Source organism: Geospiza fortis, unplaced genomic scaffold, assembly GCF_000277835.1.
Source record: "Geospiza fortis unplaced genomic scaffold, GeoFor_1.0 scaffold130, whole genome shotgun sequence".
Lineage (NCBI taxonomy): Eukaryota > Metazoa > Chordata > Aves > Passeriformes > Thraupidae > Geospiza > Geospiza fortis.
The window spans coordinates 7614227-7628042 of record NW_005054300.1 but is presented as its reverse complement, the minus strand read 5'-3'; the positions used below and the strand labels follow the sequence as shown (position 1 = coordinate 7628042).

The 13816-nt window shown below is 35.7% G+C and overlaps 1 protein-coding gene across 6 annotated transcripts in view; it reads left to right on the top strand.

Annotated features, from left to right (window-relative positions):
* The window catches only part of CPEB3 (cytoplasmic polyadenylation element binding protein 3), a 72657-nt gene that overhangs the window by 26890 nt on the left and 31951 nt on the right, over positions 1-13816 (top strand). For all 6 annotated transcript variants that reach the window (XM_031061952.1, XM_031061943.1, XM_031061970.1 and 3 more), the window contains exon 4: positions 4964-5020. In XM_031061952.1, coding sequence (XP_030917812.1) covers positions 4964-5020 — 57 coding nt within the window. The remainder of the gene's footprint in view (positions 1-4963; positions 5021-13816) is intronic.

Genomic DNA, 13816 nt, shown 5'->3' with positions numbered 1-13816 from the left:
CTCCCTTTGCTACTGTTTTGAGGGTTTTGTATATTTTAGTATAGATTGCTAATGGTAAAGTCTGCTTTGATATTGTTTTATTTTAATCCTCCCAAACCACCAATGAAAAATGCCAATATTGCTCTTTTGAATACAGTTCTAGAATTTAATGTAGAATGGGCATATGTGTACAAATACTTGTCTACCACTTATAAGTAATGCAAAATTTAAGTTCAAGTCTTGCTTTCAAGGTACTATTATCTTGAAAATATAGCTGTTTTCAAGCTATAAATGTTGCACTAAAATATGTGCAAGACTGCTGTGTTTTATTGGAGCAATGTAATTTACTTATAAAGTCTGCATTTCACTGTAATATATATGCTGTTTTATTTTATGCTGTTTTGTTTTCCCTACTGATAGGATATACTTGCTTAGGCAGTGATAGGAAGAAGTTTTATTACTGATATTCATAGCTGATAATTACACATTTCTCTTCACTTTGCCACAATATGTTTTTGCACAGTTAAAGTATATACATGTGAACACAGTAATAGTTCTTCATATTTCCCTTCTGTCAAACAATAGTACTTTTGTTCTGCTCAGTATTTTAATTTTTTTAAAGATCTATAAGTGTGGGTGTTTAAATTATGAGTGTGAACAAATGGCAAATATACATAAAAAAGAGGGGAGAGAATAAAGTCAATAAACTTCTTCAGAGAGCTACCTCTTAATTTTATATTTTTTCATGTGGACCCTTGCTTACAACATTCTTGGTGTTGAAATTGTCTTGGGCATGTCTTTTGAGTTAATGTAGCATAGCTTCACATAGCTGTAGTTTTGGGGAAAAGGAGAGAGAATGGTTGAAGGTCTACTCAGGTAAAAACTATTAAAATTCCTGTATATGCACATGTGCTTCACGCTTTGTGGGCATTTGTGAACCCTGGAGCACACCATGGCTGAGCTGGGGGTGTGGGGAAATGAGGGAGGCTGTGGGGAGTCATAGGTTGTGCTGTTATCTGGGCTCCCAAATACATGGGAGTCAGATGAATAATCATATTTCACATGTTTGGGGTAATATTCTGGTTTTTGCAGTCTTCTGTGTCTTAACTTTACCCTACCCCACTTGCTACCTATCTATTCAAATAAGTATTGCTGGGTTTTAGTGCCTTTTGTTGGCAGTAACTTGGAAATTATAGAACAGATAGGAGTGATAAAGGAGGTATTATTACTAAAGAAATGAGCAGACCTAGTCCTGTTGCCAGTTTCATTTGACCTTGCCACAGAATTATGTAGTCATAAATTGTAATTGATATCAACAGTGATCTTAAGAATTATGTGAGAGGAAGTTCTCATTCCAAGGAAGTTCTCGAAAGTTCAGGACAGGTCAAAAGCAGACCAACTTTGCTATTTTCTAGCAAATCTTATGCCAAATACTAATTGCTGAATTGATATAAGTGGTCAGTCTGGTGCAAATCATGATGTATAATTGTGTAAGAAGTTTTACTCAATATATAAGCAATGAACATTGTTTTTTTGAATGTTGATTGTAATATAAGAAAGGTTAAAATAGGTAACTGTAGTCTTAAAAGCCCTTCACTATGTGAGTGTTCATATCCAGCTGCTGATTAGGGTTACACAAGTTCCAAATACCATAAAGCATTTAGAAAGAGTAAACTAATAAAGGAAGAAATGCAATAGTGGCAAAACTGTGTCTGATACTAATTTTTTACTATTTCTGGAGCAGCATTATTTCTCAAAACTGATCATGTAACTCAAAATTATCTAGACAATTAAGAAAAGTTTATTTGCAAAAGAATCAAGAAAGATTCATATGTGGTAAGGGTATACTTTCTTAAGTTGTTAGAAAGATTTCAGAATTCATTCAAGATCAGTATGGACCTTTACAAGGAACAAGGTAAAGTTAAATTTATTTACCATCTCATTTCCAGTACAATGCAGAAGAGAGGATACACAGACTTGATGTGCTCTAAAAAGGAATTGGGCTCTCTGCCATGACAAGTATGATATTGCACATGCAGCAGAGCACCCAGGCAGTCCAGCTAGAAAAGTCTCTGTAAATGTTGTTAGGAGAGACAATTTAGGAAATTTAATGATATAAGATAAGCAACAGTGCAGCCTGGGCTATACAAGAATCATCAAGCCTTCATTCATGCTCTGAAGTGTTTAAAGAGCAGGAAGTATACAGCTAGATTTTTTTCTTTCTAAACTAGGAATTGAAAAGACATGGAAGAGTGATTATTGTTGTAGCCTAACTGCAGTACTCTAAGTGTATGTTAAAAAAGCATGTAATTGAAAATATACTCAGTAAATAGTTATGAAACCAAGACAGGCAGACTGAAAATGGCAGATGTACGCTGAATACAAGTACTGGGGATGTTGTTACTGGAAGGGTTCCTATTTATGATTTCACTGAACTGCTGGAATCCATAACTTCTGTGCTCTTGACTTCCCTAGGTTTCTGTTTAGTGTACTTTATATTCTTGAAAAGTGAACCCTTTATCTAGAGATTTTGTTTTATAACTATAATTAGAAATATGTGCTTATATAGATTTTGTAAATGTTTAGGTAACATACATGTGTTTTTCCTAAAATTGGTTCTTTTCCAGTTTTCATTTATGTGTTTCATCTAAATAGGTTTTTGAAAGTGCATATTCTTAATTATATTTCACAGTTCTACATTGCACCTTTAAATTAAAAAGTTATCATTTCCTTTCTGTGCTCTCTTGTTGTTCCTTAGATAATTATGCAGTTTTGTAATCTACAGATGGCCTCTTTTTTCAATTGAATAATTTGCTTCAAGCAACAAAATATTAAAACATTATAACCAATATGAAAGGCTGTATAATTGTTCACAATTCATTTGTTATCTCATGATTGGTATATTGCCAGTCTCTTTTGAATGCTTTTAGTACAGGTGTGTTTTGAAAGGATTCCATTAATCTGTTTCTGTAGACTTGCACAAGGGAGCTCTGAAGATGTACAGAATTATCCTGCAGGCTGGCTTAGCTCAGTGGGAGAACATGTCCTTCTGCTTGTGCTGCTCGGTATTTTCTGCTCCTCTCAAAAGATAGCTGACAAGAACTGTTTAAAAATAGCAGGCCAAGGGCAGGTGACAAAATGTCACACAAGCAGCACCTGGTCCAGTGACAGCCTGGAGGGAGGAAAAAACCAAACCCAGATGTCACAGATAGGATTCTATTTCTGAAGTTGGTCGAACAGCAGAATTTCAGCTTCAGCAGAGGAAAAGAGAAGGAGCCATCCAAGCATTATGCATTCAAATGTTACTCTATTTTTTCATAGTTTTTCCCCCTTCTATTCCAAGTATTAATTTTAAAGTACAAATTAGTATAGACACCTTTTCTCTTTACAAGTAATACCTGTAACCTCACACTCATTAGTATACTGGTAAGGAAAAGGGGATTAATGTTCATCTGGAGATGTCCGAAGTATTTTAGCAAAGGTTATACTAGATGAAATAATAGCAGCTTTAATGTTTCTGCAGTGCCAGATTAATGTGAAAATATGTATAGGAGAATTATGTCTGTAATTAGGAAATGTGAAGTGGTTAATGAAGATCATCTCTTTAAGAGGCTTTCCTCAAGGAGTTGGAAAGTAAAAATGGAAATTCTATTTACCTTGTTCCTCACTTCTTTCTCGAGGTACTCTTTGCTTCCTAGCCTTATTGTGGTGGCATGTTTTTCTAAAAGTAGGAGAAAACTTCAGTGTGAAGAAAAGATTGATTTACTTTTCTTAACCTGCTTATGACTTAGTTTCAGAAGTGTATTGAAACTTCATGCTGCATCTGTTCAGAAAGAATATTCATTACAGTACAACAGTTTCTGTGACTGGAAATAGAAAGTTTTAATTATCAATAGGAACTAAAAATGTTGGAGAGGATTGGCTTTAGTTCTGCTTTGCCAGAGTTTGTTAAAATTTGGGTTTGCAGAAGTACAGGAACATAACCATTATATTGGTTTTCAGTGCAGTGAGTGGGTCCTGAGTTCCCATACTTGAGTGTCCATGTAGTGAAGAAATGTAAAATGACCTCTTCCTTAGCTCCCAAACTTAGCAACAGACCTAGAGCTAGGAGAAGCCTATGAAATGGAATTCCATTATATACATGAAGTTACTTACAATTCCTAATTGAAATTAATTTTTATATGGCTATAATTATCCTTTTACATCTTTTTCCAAGTAAGGACCAATACAAATGACAGCTTGCAGATTTTCTTGGGTGGTTTAATTTAAAAAGTCCTATGCCAAAGTGTCTTCAGGATGAGATTTAATACTTCAGCTCAGTTAAAAAGCATCCAAAACGAATCTGAGCAGCACTGCTGCTGTTAGCTCATTTTTTGCTCTAACAGTAAAAGTAGGTTTCTCTGGACTGAGTCTCCTTTAGGTCAAGAATATCTGTTTTTCAAAGCACATATGAATGTACTGCTTGAGAACAATATTCCTTCCAGCCCAATTTCTTATCTGAAATGGTGGGTGATGGGAGAGTCTTAGGGAAGAATGCAAAACCAGGGTAAGAACTCCCTCTCCAACTATCTGTTAACTTGAAAGCTAATGGTGCTGCATCTAGTATGAAAAATAATGATTTATTTTTACCAATTAAATGGAGTTTTATAATGCTGTACTCATTATTGGAAGCCAACTATAAATGATGTAACTGCAGCAAGGCTGAACTTGAGGCCTTGTTTTGAAAGGGTAAGCATAATGCTTTCTTAGTGCAAAGTAAAGGAATGTATTAAAATAATTGTTTTGTTGTTTATGTTTTAAGTGCATAATACTGAAGGTACTGTGGTGTTAAATATTTTAAATGTGTATTCTTGGGGAGTTGTCTTCAGTAGGTAGAAGATTCAGCTACCCTGACTGTTCATTCCCTTTAAAAATTTTTCATATTAATGAATTTAATTCAGTTTTGAAATAAAAACATTGAAAATAGCTTTTACTTACATTGCAGGGCGTATGGGAATAAACTTCCATCATCCAGGAACAGACAATATTATGGCTCTTAACAGTAAGTAGTTGATGTCTAGTGATTTATATTGCCGTGTAGAATATTATTTCTTACATCTACTGTGTGTGTAGCTGTACAGTCAGACATAAATAGGTGTAATGTTTGCACAGAAGTTCATGTTCACTCTCTGAGAATGTTTTTCATGTCAGTCACCTCTGATTCTTTCTATTAACTTTGTAATGGCTTTATGTGTTTCTCTGCAAGCTTCATAATGCCTGCTATGGAGAATATTACAGAACAGTCTCTCTTGTTCCCTCTTTTGTGGGTGTGTGTGTGTTAAAGCTGTAACTTTGATTTCTGATATCTCTCCAGACATATTTCTTCCTGTTGGGATGAGCTGTTACAAGTTTTGCATACAATTACATGGACTGACAGTGTTTGCCTTGTTGGTTTCCATTATGTAGATGGGAATTGGGAGAATGTTTAGATGTCTAAATAATGAGGGAAACTGCACTTCACTGAGAGATTATTGCTTTTTTTTTCTGTCAGGAAATAAAAGTTAAGATTAAAAGTCCAGTCATGAACATATGGACTCAAAACCTGGCAGAATGGATGTGGAAGACAGTTCCTGTGTGGGGAGGGTGGGGGGCAGGGTGTGAGGCAGCGCCAGCAGAATGCTGAACTGAACTGTGCAAATCAAAGCAGATATTTGTCTGCCTAATCCTGAGAAATGCTGACTGTTTCGAAATGTCCATTTTTGTTTACAGTGTTGTGTTAGACATTTTAGGATTACTTACAAACTTCTCTGAAAGTTTTTGCTTTTGCACTGTCTATGTAGGCTAGACTGTGTATAGCTGAAAACTGCAGGGGTTTTTTGTGTAGTACCAAGCAAAGAATAATTTATAGATGTGAAGAACCAAAAATTTGTAATAGATAAGGTGCAAGGTGTTTAACATTTGGCTTTAAAGACCACCTTTTGAAAACTGTAAGACTGCTTGTCCTCTTCTTAGTTTTACACCGTTAAGGGTGAGGTGATATTTTGGGGAGTTTTTGTTGTCACAGTTAGCATATAAACCCTATTTCCTTATGGCACAGGAAATTATGGGAAATCAAATAATTAACTAGGAGAAACGTTTTGTTTAATTAAAGAGGTTATTAAAAGAGGAAGCTGTTCATGCCTCTGTGTAAATAAGGTCTGCACAGTTCAGGTGTGTGACATGAATTCTGGTCTCAGAATGTATTTGTTGTTCTACAGTGTCCATTTCAACAAGCTGACTGCAGTAGAAATATATTTGTGAAGATCGAATACAATGACTGAATTTTGAGTTACCTTTAAAAATTGACAGTTATGATGAAATATATAGTAGCATTTCTTACAAAGTCTAACAGAGATTTTTGAAAGATGGGAATGAAAAACTGAAACAAGTTATACTATTTTGGGATAACTTGCTTTTATCATAAATGAATGTTGTGTTTTATTCTGATTTCCTTTTGATGAAAATAATGAAAAAAACTTTTTTCTTGTCTAATTCTTTGAACTTTTTACAACAACTATATACTCTAATAGTTTATAAAAAACAATCATCTTTTGTAGCTATAGTCCTGTTGCATGGTGAACATATCAGCATAGCTAACTGAGGGACCAAAACTATATATATTTATGCATTTGCACTATTTAAAATATTATTGGTTTATTCAAATATTAGCTGTCTAAAGACTTAAATAGGCCTGGAATCATAAAAATGCAATTTATGCAAAATGAAATTAAGCACAACACCCCAGTCTGAATAAGTTCCCATATAGTTTTCCTCTTCTGCAACTCTTTTCCCTTCCTTTCTCTACTAGGCAGGGCCACACCATTTTTGGCCATCAATGAGAGCCCTTAGCTAGAATTATTGTACTGTGAAACCTGTTGAGTTTTGCTTTTAAATCTTTGAAGAGCTGAGAATAAAAGCAAATATTCCAGTACACAAGCTTAAAAATTACTTTCTGTGATTTAAATCCTTTTTTTGTATGTAGCTAAACTTGAAAAATTTAGAACTAGATCATTCCCATGTCATTCATTACCTTTTCCCTGTAGTGGGGAAATATACTAAGGAAAATTAGTTCAAGAAGAAACATTCTTTTCTCTGCTGGAATGGCTATGATTTGGGTTAAAAAAATAAGTAAAATAAAAATTCCCAAAAGATACTTCATCACAGTATTTTCTTGGAATAATTTTGAGAACTTATGTAATGTCTTTAAATCATGATACTTGTCATATCTAGGTTTAATTTCTGTGAAACCAAACACTCTCTGCTGAGTCTGCAAATCCAACCTTCACATTCTATTTAAATGCATTGCTTCATAAGCATTTTTCTCTTTTCCTATGAAGGCATAGTAATAATCTTTAAGATTTATTACTAAGAGCTCAATTTCACACTGACAATGTAGGCAATCTTTTGAAGGTGGAATACAACATGTGCTCATGCCAACAGCAATGCAGAACTTCACATGCTGTAGGGAGAGGAGAGGATTTTTGGGGATGTTTGTCTCCAGCTCCTCATCCTCTGTGGCAGCACTTCTGACTGTGCTTCAGCTGTTATTCCTGTTTGCTCATTGCAGCCTTTGGAAACTGGGGATTTTCCTGCCTGCCTGTCTCGAGCTGCTGTCTGTGGGTGTTGGAGGGCATTGTTTGCTGTGAGGGAAGAAGGTGTTGCTTAGCTGGCAGCACAGGGGGAGGGTGCCGCCACCCTTCTGTTCATTGTGCAAGGCTAAATCATCACCAGCTTAAAACACTGAGTTCTGAAATAATGAAATTCATGGGGTAAAAGAGATTACTTTTAAATGCATAATTATTATGAATCTCTTAGTGGCATTAGTGGCATTATGCTTGTGTACATACGGCGTTGCACGTGTATAAACATGTTTATATTATAAATGCTCTGGAAGTTCAGAATTAGGCTTCTGTAGAGGAATTCAAAGTTCAAATATTCAGAGATCCAAGCATAATCCTAAAGAGCAGCTAAACAAAAGGAAGATGCAAATATTAGATTGGAAGCATTTTTGAAGGGAAAATGGTATAGCTTTTGTCTGTACCAGATCTAAATGAAATTTCTCTAATTGAAATAGTGTTTTGAATCAATTAGTGACATAAGGTAATTTTTTAGTTCATACTGAGCTAAACAGTGCAAGAATTTTTATAAACTTTAATCTACAGCACCTTGTTAAATAATTGATACTGTAATTTGTAGGGGAAATGTGGCATAAATTTAACTGAAATGTCCTCCGTCCTTTTTCTTGCTAATATTCAATACCATTTGTAGCCATACATTTCTGCAGCCATTGCTTCTCTTGAATATATGCTCTTTTCTGATTAGCTGAGTAACTAGGACTGAGTGATCAGCATGAATGCATAGTCAGCTACATGGCAGGTGGTGAGCTGTCTTTAGGGCTTCTTGGGAACTCCAAAAAGCCTCAGTGACTTCAGTGGGAGAGGAGTGTGGCAGGTGAAAAAGGAAGATGGGAATAAATGAGGGTGTGTGATCTCTATAAGGAAGCACTGAAGTGTTGTCCTGGGATCCCTAACAATCTTCTGTAAAATAAATGTAGTCTAAAGGTAGTTAAATGAAACCCCTTTGTGAAATGCTGGAATTTTGTTTTTTGTAAAGCTCCTCTGCACAGTGACTTTGCAGTCCTGTTGGGCTACGAATGTTCCATCTGCTTCCACTGTTCATTCTTGTCTCATACAAAAATGTGTCATCTGTGAGGTCTGGTACTATTTGCTCTCCATCTGACTGTCGTTTCTTTTCATTAGTGTAATTTAGTTCTATTTATTCAGAGTAAAATAATTTGAAAAAGACATTAAGGAAAGGATTTGGGGCACTTTTTTAGATGTCTGTGTTGAGATTTTGGTTTTGTTTTATTAATCCCATTTATGTGGGGAAGTTGTCACACCATGACAGGAAATGTAAAGCCAAGAAAACCATTTCATTTTTTATTTTCATGTTTCTGTTGTTTTTAAAATTGCCTCATCTCCTTAAGAGCTATTGTATTTAGCTCTTCCTGATGTGCTGTTTTCAAACACATATAGTGTTTAGATGTAAAAGTTACTGAAGTAGCATCTTATATTTGAAAGTTTTGCCAATGCTACTGTTATACCTTGAAATAAACTGCTCCAAATTGAAATCTTCTTAAATTACTTTTGACTTGCAAGATCTTGGCTTGGCAGTTTAACAGCTAATAAAAGCTTTGTTTTTGTAGTGATAATATTCTGGGCAAATGTGTGACTAAATTCCAAGAGGCATCAATCTCCTCTAATAGTTGAGTTCTTGCCTGTAGGAATTTGCTGAGCTCTTTAACCCAGTTGCCAGGTTGGGTTACCAATGTGTCACCATCTTAATGGCATACATAGAATAACAGAAAGGAATAAAAAACACTGAGAAAACTTACAAGGTTTGCAAAACTAGACCTGATTTAGTTGTGAAGAGATCTGAGTGAATATAAGTGGAAGGAAAACATGTCTGATGTGAAGTGTGAGCTAGCAAAGGCAGCGGGGTTCAGAGGAGCCCCAGAGTGTGGGAGCTGTCACTTTGCACATCACCTTGTGAGGTTTTTCAGAACCAGCTGTACAAGCACTTGGTATTGATGCTGCTTTGGAGGCTGTGAGGTGAGCTTGCTAATATCTCAAAGTCCCTTCTATACCTATTTAAATTTTAAAAAGGGTGAAGGGAGAAGCAGGGGAGCAATAGTAAGTACATGCTTTTTCTTCTTTCTTCCTTTCAGTTTTTTATATTGGCATCTGCACTTCCAGAGATCCAGTCTGGCCGTTACTGAAGGCAGTATCTCTTATCAGTGGCTGCTAAAGACTTTTTCTAGCAGAGGAAGATTTCTTAAGTTGTCTTCCTTTTAATCCAGCTTGGTAGCTCTTTAATGCCTTCTTGTTTGTTTGTTTGTTTGTTTTCCCCACTGCTTTTCCTGCCTCACCACCTCACCAATGTGCTTTCCTTTCATCTTTGTGATCCTCTCTATTGTGGGTTGGTGCCATCTGTTTCCTCTGAATTTTAAGATTTGCCAGGCTACTCCAAGAGCATTATATATGATGCTAGAGGAGATGAAGCAGCCTGGCTGTTAAAAATGTGAGTTTTATTGGTAACAGATTTTTTAAACTAAAATGAAAAGATGAAAATAGATAAACCTTCCCTCTTGCACAGTTGCTTGACTGCTTGTATGCCTCAGGAAAGGACACCTAAGCTGGTTTTGGATATTGAATGCAGTTCATGTGTTTGATCAAGTGTTTGAGGCCCAGTGTGTGGGACTTAGCTGCATACAGCTTACATGTAGCTTGTGATTTTCTGGTAATGGGATTCAGTTGTATATGTATGTGAGCATATGTTAGAAGGGAGGTTGCTGCAACACTTGCATTGTTAATATTGGAAAAAATCGACCACAAAGGACTGTTGAGGTTCATATAACCAAATTATTGTAGTGCCCATCTGCACATCCAGCCCATCTATCAGTGGAAGTTGAGAACCACCTTTTGAACCACTCGTAGATGAGTGTCCATCTTTGCAATTCTTCTGGATGATCCCTCTGTAGCAGAAAAACACATTGCATAATTATACTTGATTCTGTCACCTTCTCTCAGTTCATGAATGCTTTTCCCTGGTATTTTAATTCACTTCTAAACTTCCAGATCCTAAGAACTTCCGAGACCCTCTGTTCAAAAGCAAAAGCTTGACATGTTTTCCTTTCTGATCTTAGAAAATCATTGCATAACTCATAATGTCCTAAAGCAAGTATTGTTCTGAACTGCTGACTGCTTCAAGAATACAAATGAGTGTTCCAAGCTAGAAATAAGATTCTGGTACCTTATAAATCAAGGAGGTTCCCAGTTTTGTCAAATAAGCTTTACTTTAGCCAGTTTAGCTCCAAAATTTCTAGTCTGAAAATGCTGAACTCTTTTTTTTTCATAGAGGTAATGCTATTTTACATCAATTAAATGTGTCTTTAAGATTTCTTTGAAGTGTGCATCTTTGATATTGTGGCCACATAACTGCATGAACAAGATAAATACCAGAAGTGAAGAAATAATGTTCTTAAAAATCTCAAAATACTTTCTATTAAGTCTTCCATAAAATATGATAATACAAATAAGTGTTGTTGCCTATTCAAAATTTGAAATTACATTATCAAATTAATTTTAAGTTATGATATAGAGAGCATGTAGATCTAGTCCTTTTGAGTTAATATTTTATGGATTCACAAATTTATTGTTTCCTAGGACTGCTAATTATTTGAGACAAATATAAGGTGCAGTTTCAGTCCCACATTATAATAAAAGAGTCAAAAAATCCCAGAAAAGTTCTTTTTCATCAGTTTCATGTAGCCTTGAGATGCAGTTAAAATTTGAGTGAGTTTTGATGTACTGCAACAATGGGCAATCTTAGCTGCAGGCTTTGGGGAATTCCAAAGCATTAACACTGAGTTTCCTTGATTGCATTACAAGATTTGAGGTTTGGGGAGTTTGTTCTGCTGGTTTGTTAAAAGATTAAAGTTCTGCCCTTCATGATAGAGTTTCATGTTTGTAAAAATACACTTGACTCCTGGGAGGAGGGGAGTTAATAGTTTCAGGAGCATTATCAGTGGGTGAAAAAGAATCTGTTGTTCCTTTGCATTTGAGGCCATGCAATTTGGGACAGCAGTTATGTAACTTTGTACCTGACAGTTACAGAACATTGCTAAGGATGGACAAACACCAAGGCAGGGATGATCCTGATGCGAGCTGCACAATCCATCCATGCACTTTTTACTTGGGAAAATGTGCTCATCCCCTCCTAAAGCACCTGGGTTTGCCTTAATATTAATGATCCAGGAGGTACCTAGGAAAGAATAATTTGTGTTGGATTTAGAAACATTCCAGGAGATGGTTTTCTGTGCAGAAGGACATTTATATGTGGCACCAAAAACCAGTACAGGGGGAGCAGATGCATTAGTGAGGGTACAGTTTAAGGAGCTCCCAGTTGCTGTTTGTCTTCTGTTGGAGTTGCCAAAAAGAAAAAGTAACTCCATGTACATAGCTCTGGTAATTTCATTGTTTGTAATAGTGCAGTAATCTTATTTTCTTACAAATGTCTTCAAGAATAATTTCTAAATTGTTTACTTTCTAAAGTATTTACTCAAACTGGAGGCATTATGAAATTCACCTGATGAACTATTCCTGCTATTTAATCTGTTGTGCTGTGAATTTTGACTTGTGAGCAAGATGGGTATTTTTTATTTAACTTGTTTCAAATGATGCATTCAAACTTCACATCCTGAGAAAGCAATATAATAAAGTGTGCATTGACATTCTGAAGTTGTCATGCTGAATAACTCAGTTTCTTGGAAAAAGTTACCATTTTAATATGAATACTAGTTACAACTGAGATAATTTTCTAATTGTGTGTCTATGTATATAAAATATAATCAATAAGGGTGAAACATCACCTTGAGTATTTAAATATGATGCAGTGTTTTTAAATCAGCAAAAACTGACTTGCTTGTCTTCCTGTTTTAAGTGAATTGCACTATTTTGCCTCTGGAATTTACAGGCAAATATACCTTCAGTGAGTTCCAGTAACTCTTATGTACTTAAAGATTGTGTGTGAATGCAAATATAGGATAAAAGTAATGTTCTGCAGTGCTGTATTGCATATAAGTGTTATAATATATGAGTAGCAGTAGGGCATTCTAAAATTTACAAAAGCCTGTGGTAGACTTCTGCCACCATATACTGATCTTGATCAGAGCCTAAAAGTTTACATTAAGCATATAAAGCTTTGTTTTCTTCAGAAGAAACACAAGAGTCTCTTTCCTCTCATACTGAAATAATGCTTCTCTATTTAATTTTTAGATTGGTAACATTCTGAGAAACCTCTTTTCAGATAAATTGCTCTCAGAATGTGTCCATAACTATACCTTGAAATATGCTTTTTTTGGGAATGTGGGCATTCATCAAGACAACCTGTATTTAAATAGGAGAATTAATGCTAGAATGAGTAACCAGGGTCCTCCCTCTATGACACAAGCTTACATCTGTACATTATTAACAAATCACCAATATATGACTAATCAAACAAGCAGGGTATTAAGACTTGCTACAAGAGATCTGGCCATGATTCTTTGCCATCATAATAACTAATAAAATAGAGCAATAACTAGAAAGCAGGAGGACTAATTCTATTCTTGCTGCAAAGCCAGCTCTGGTGTTAATTCTCAGTATTGCCTGCTATGCAAGAAGCAGAGTCTCTCTCAGGGCTTACCAACCACCTCACTGTGGATGAGGAGCTGTTCACACAAACAGCCCCTGCTGTCTTCATGTTAAACATAAATTGCAAAGCAATTCATCGTAGACCTTGAAATTTTTTAATCTCCCCAGTGACATACTCATGTAGTTGCCTTTTGTGACCTCATTGATAGTGGAAGAAAAAGGTGTAGGGGCATGGTGTTTCTTCAGGGCAGGAGGAAGAAGCTGCGGAGAGAAGGAAACCAAACAAAGCTCTCTTGCCTCTTACCTAAGCTCTCTTCTGTTGAAAAACCCGCTTGACCCCCAGCCTTCCACATTTGATTACCTTGGGAGGATAGATGGCTTTTGTGATCCATCAGAGATCCTGTGTAGAAGACATGTGTTTTCCAGATTATTTTCTGTTTTTCTAAAACTTCAGATCAAAAATTCTGGGTTTTGCATTTGCCACTACGTCACAAAATACAGTTCTAAAGTTGTCCAACGTTGTGGATTTGCCATTGATGCATGACTCATTGAAATGCTGTATTTATTCTGGTAGTTATGAAAGCATTTTGTCAATCTAGTTTTATTCATCTGAAGGTACTGGCTAT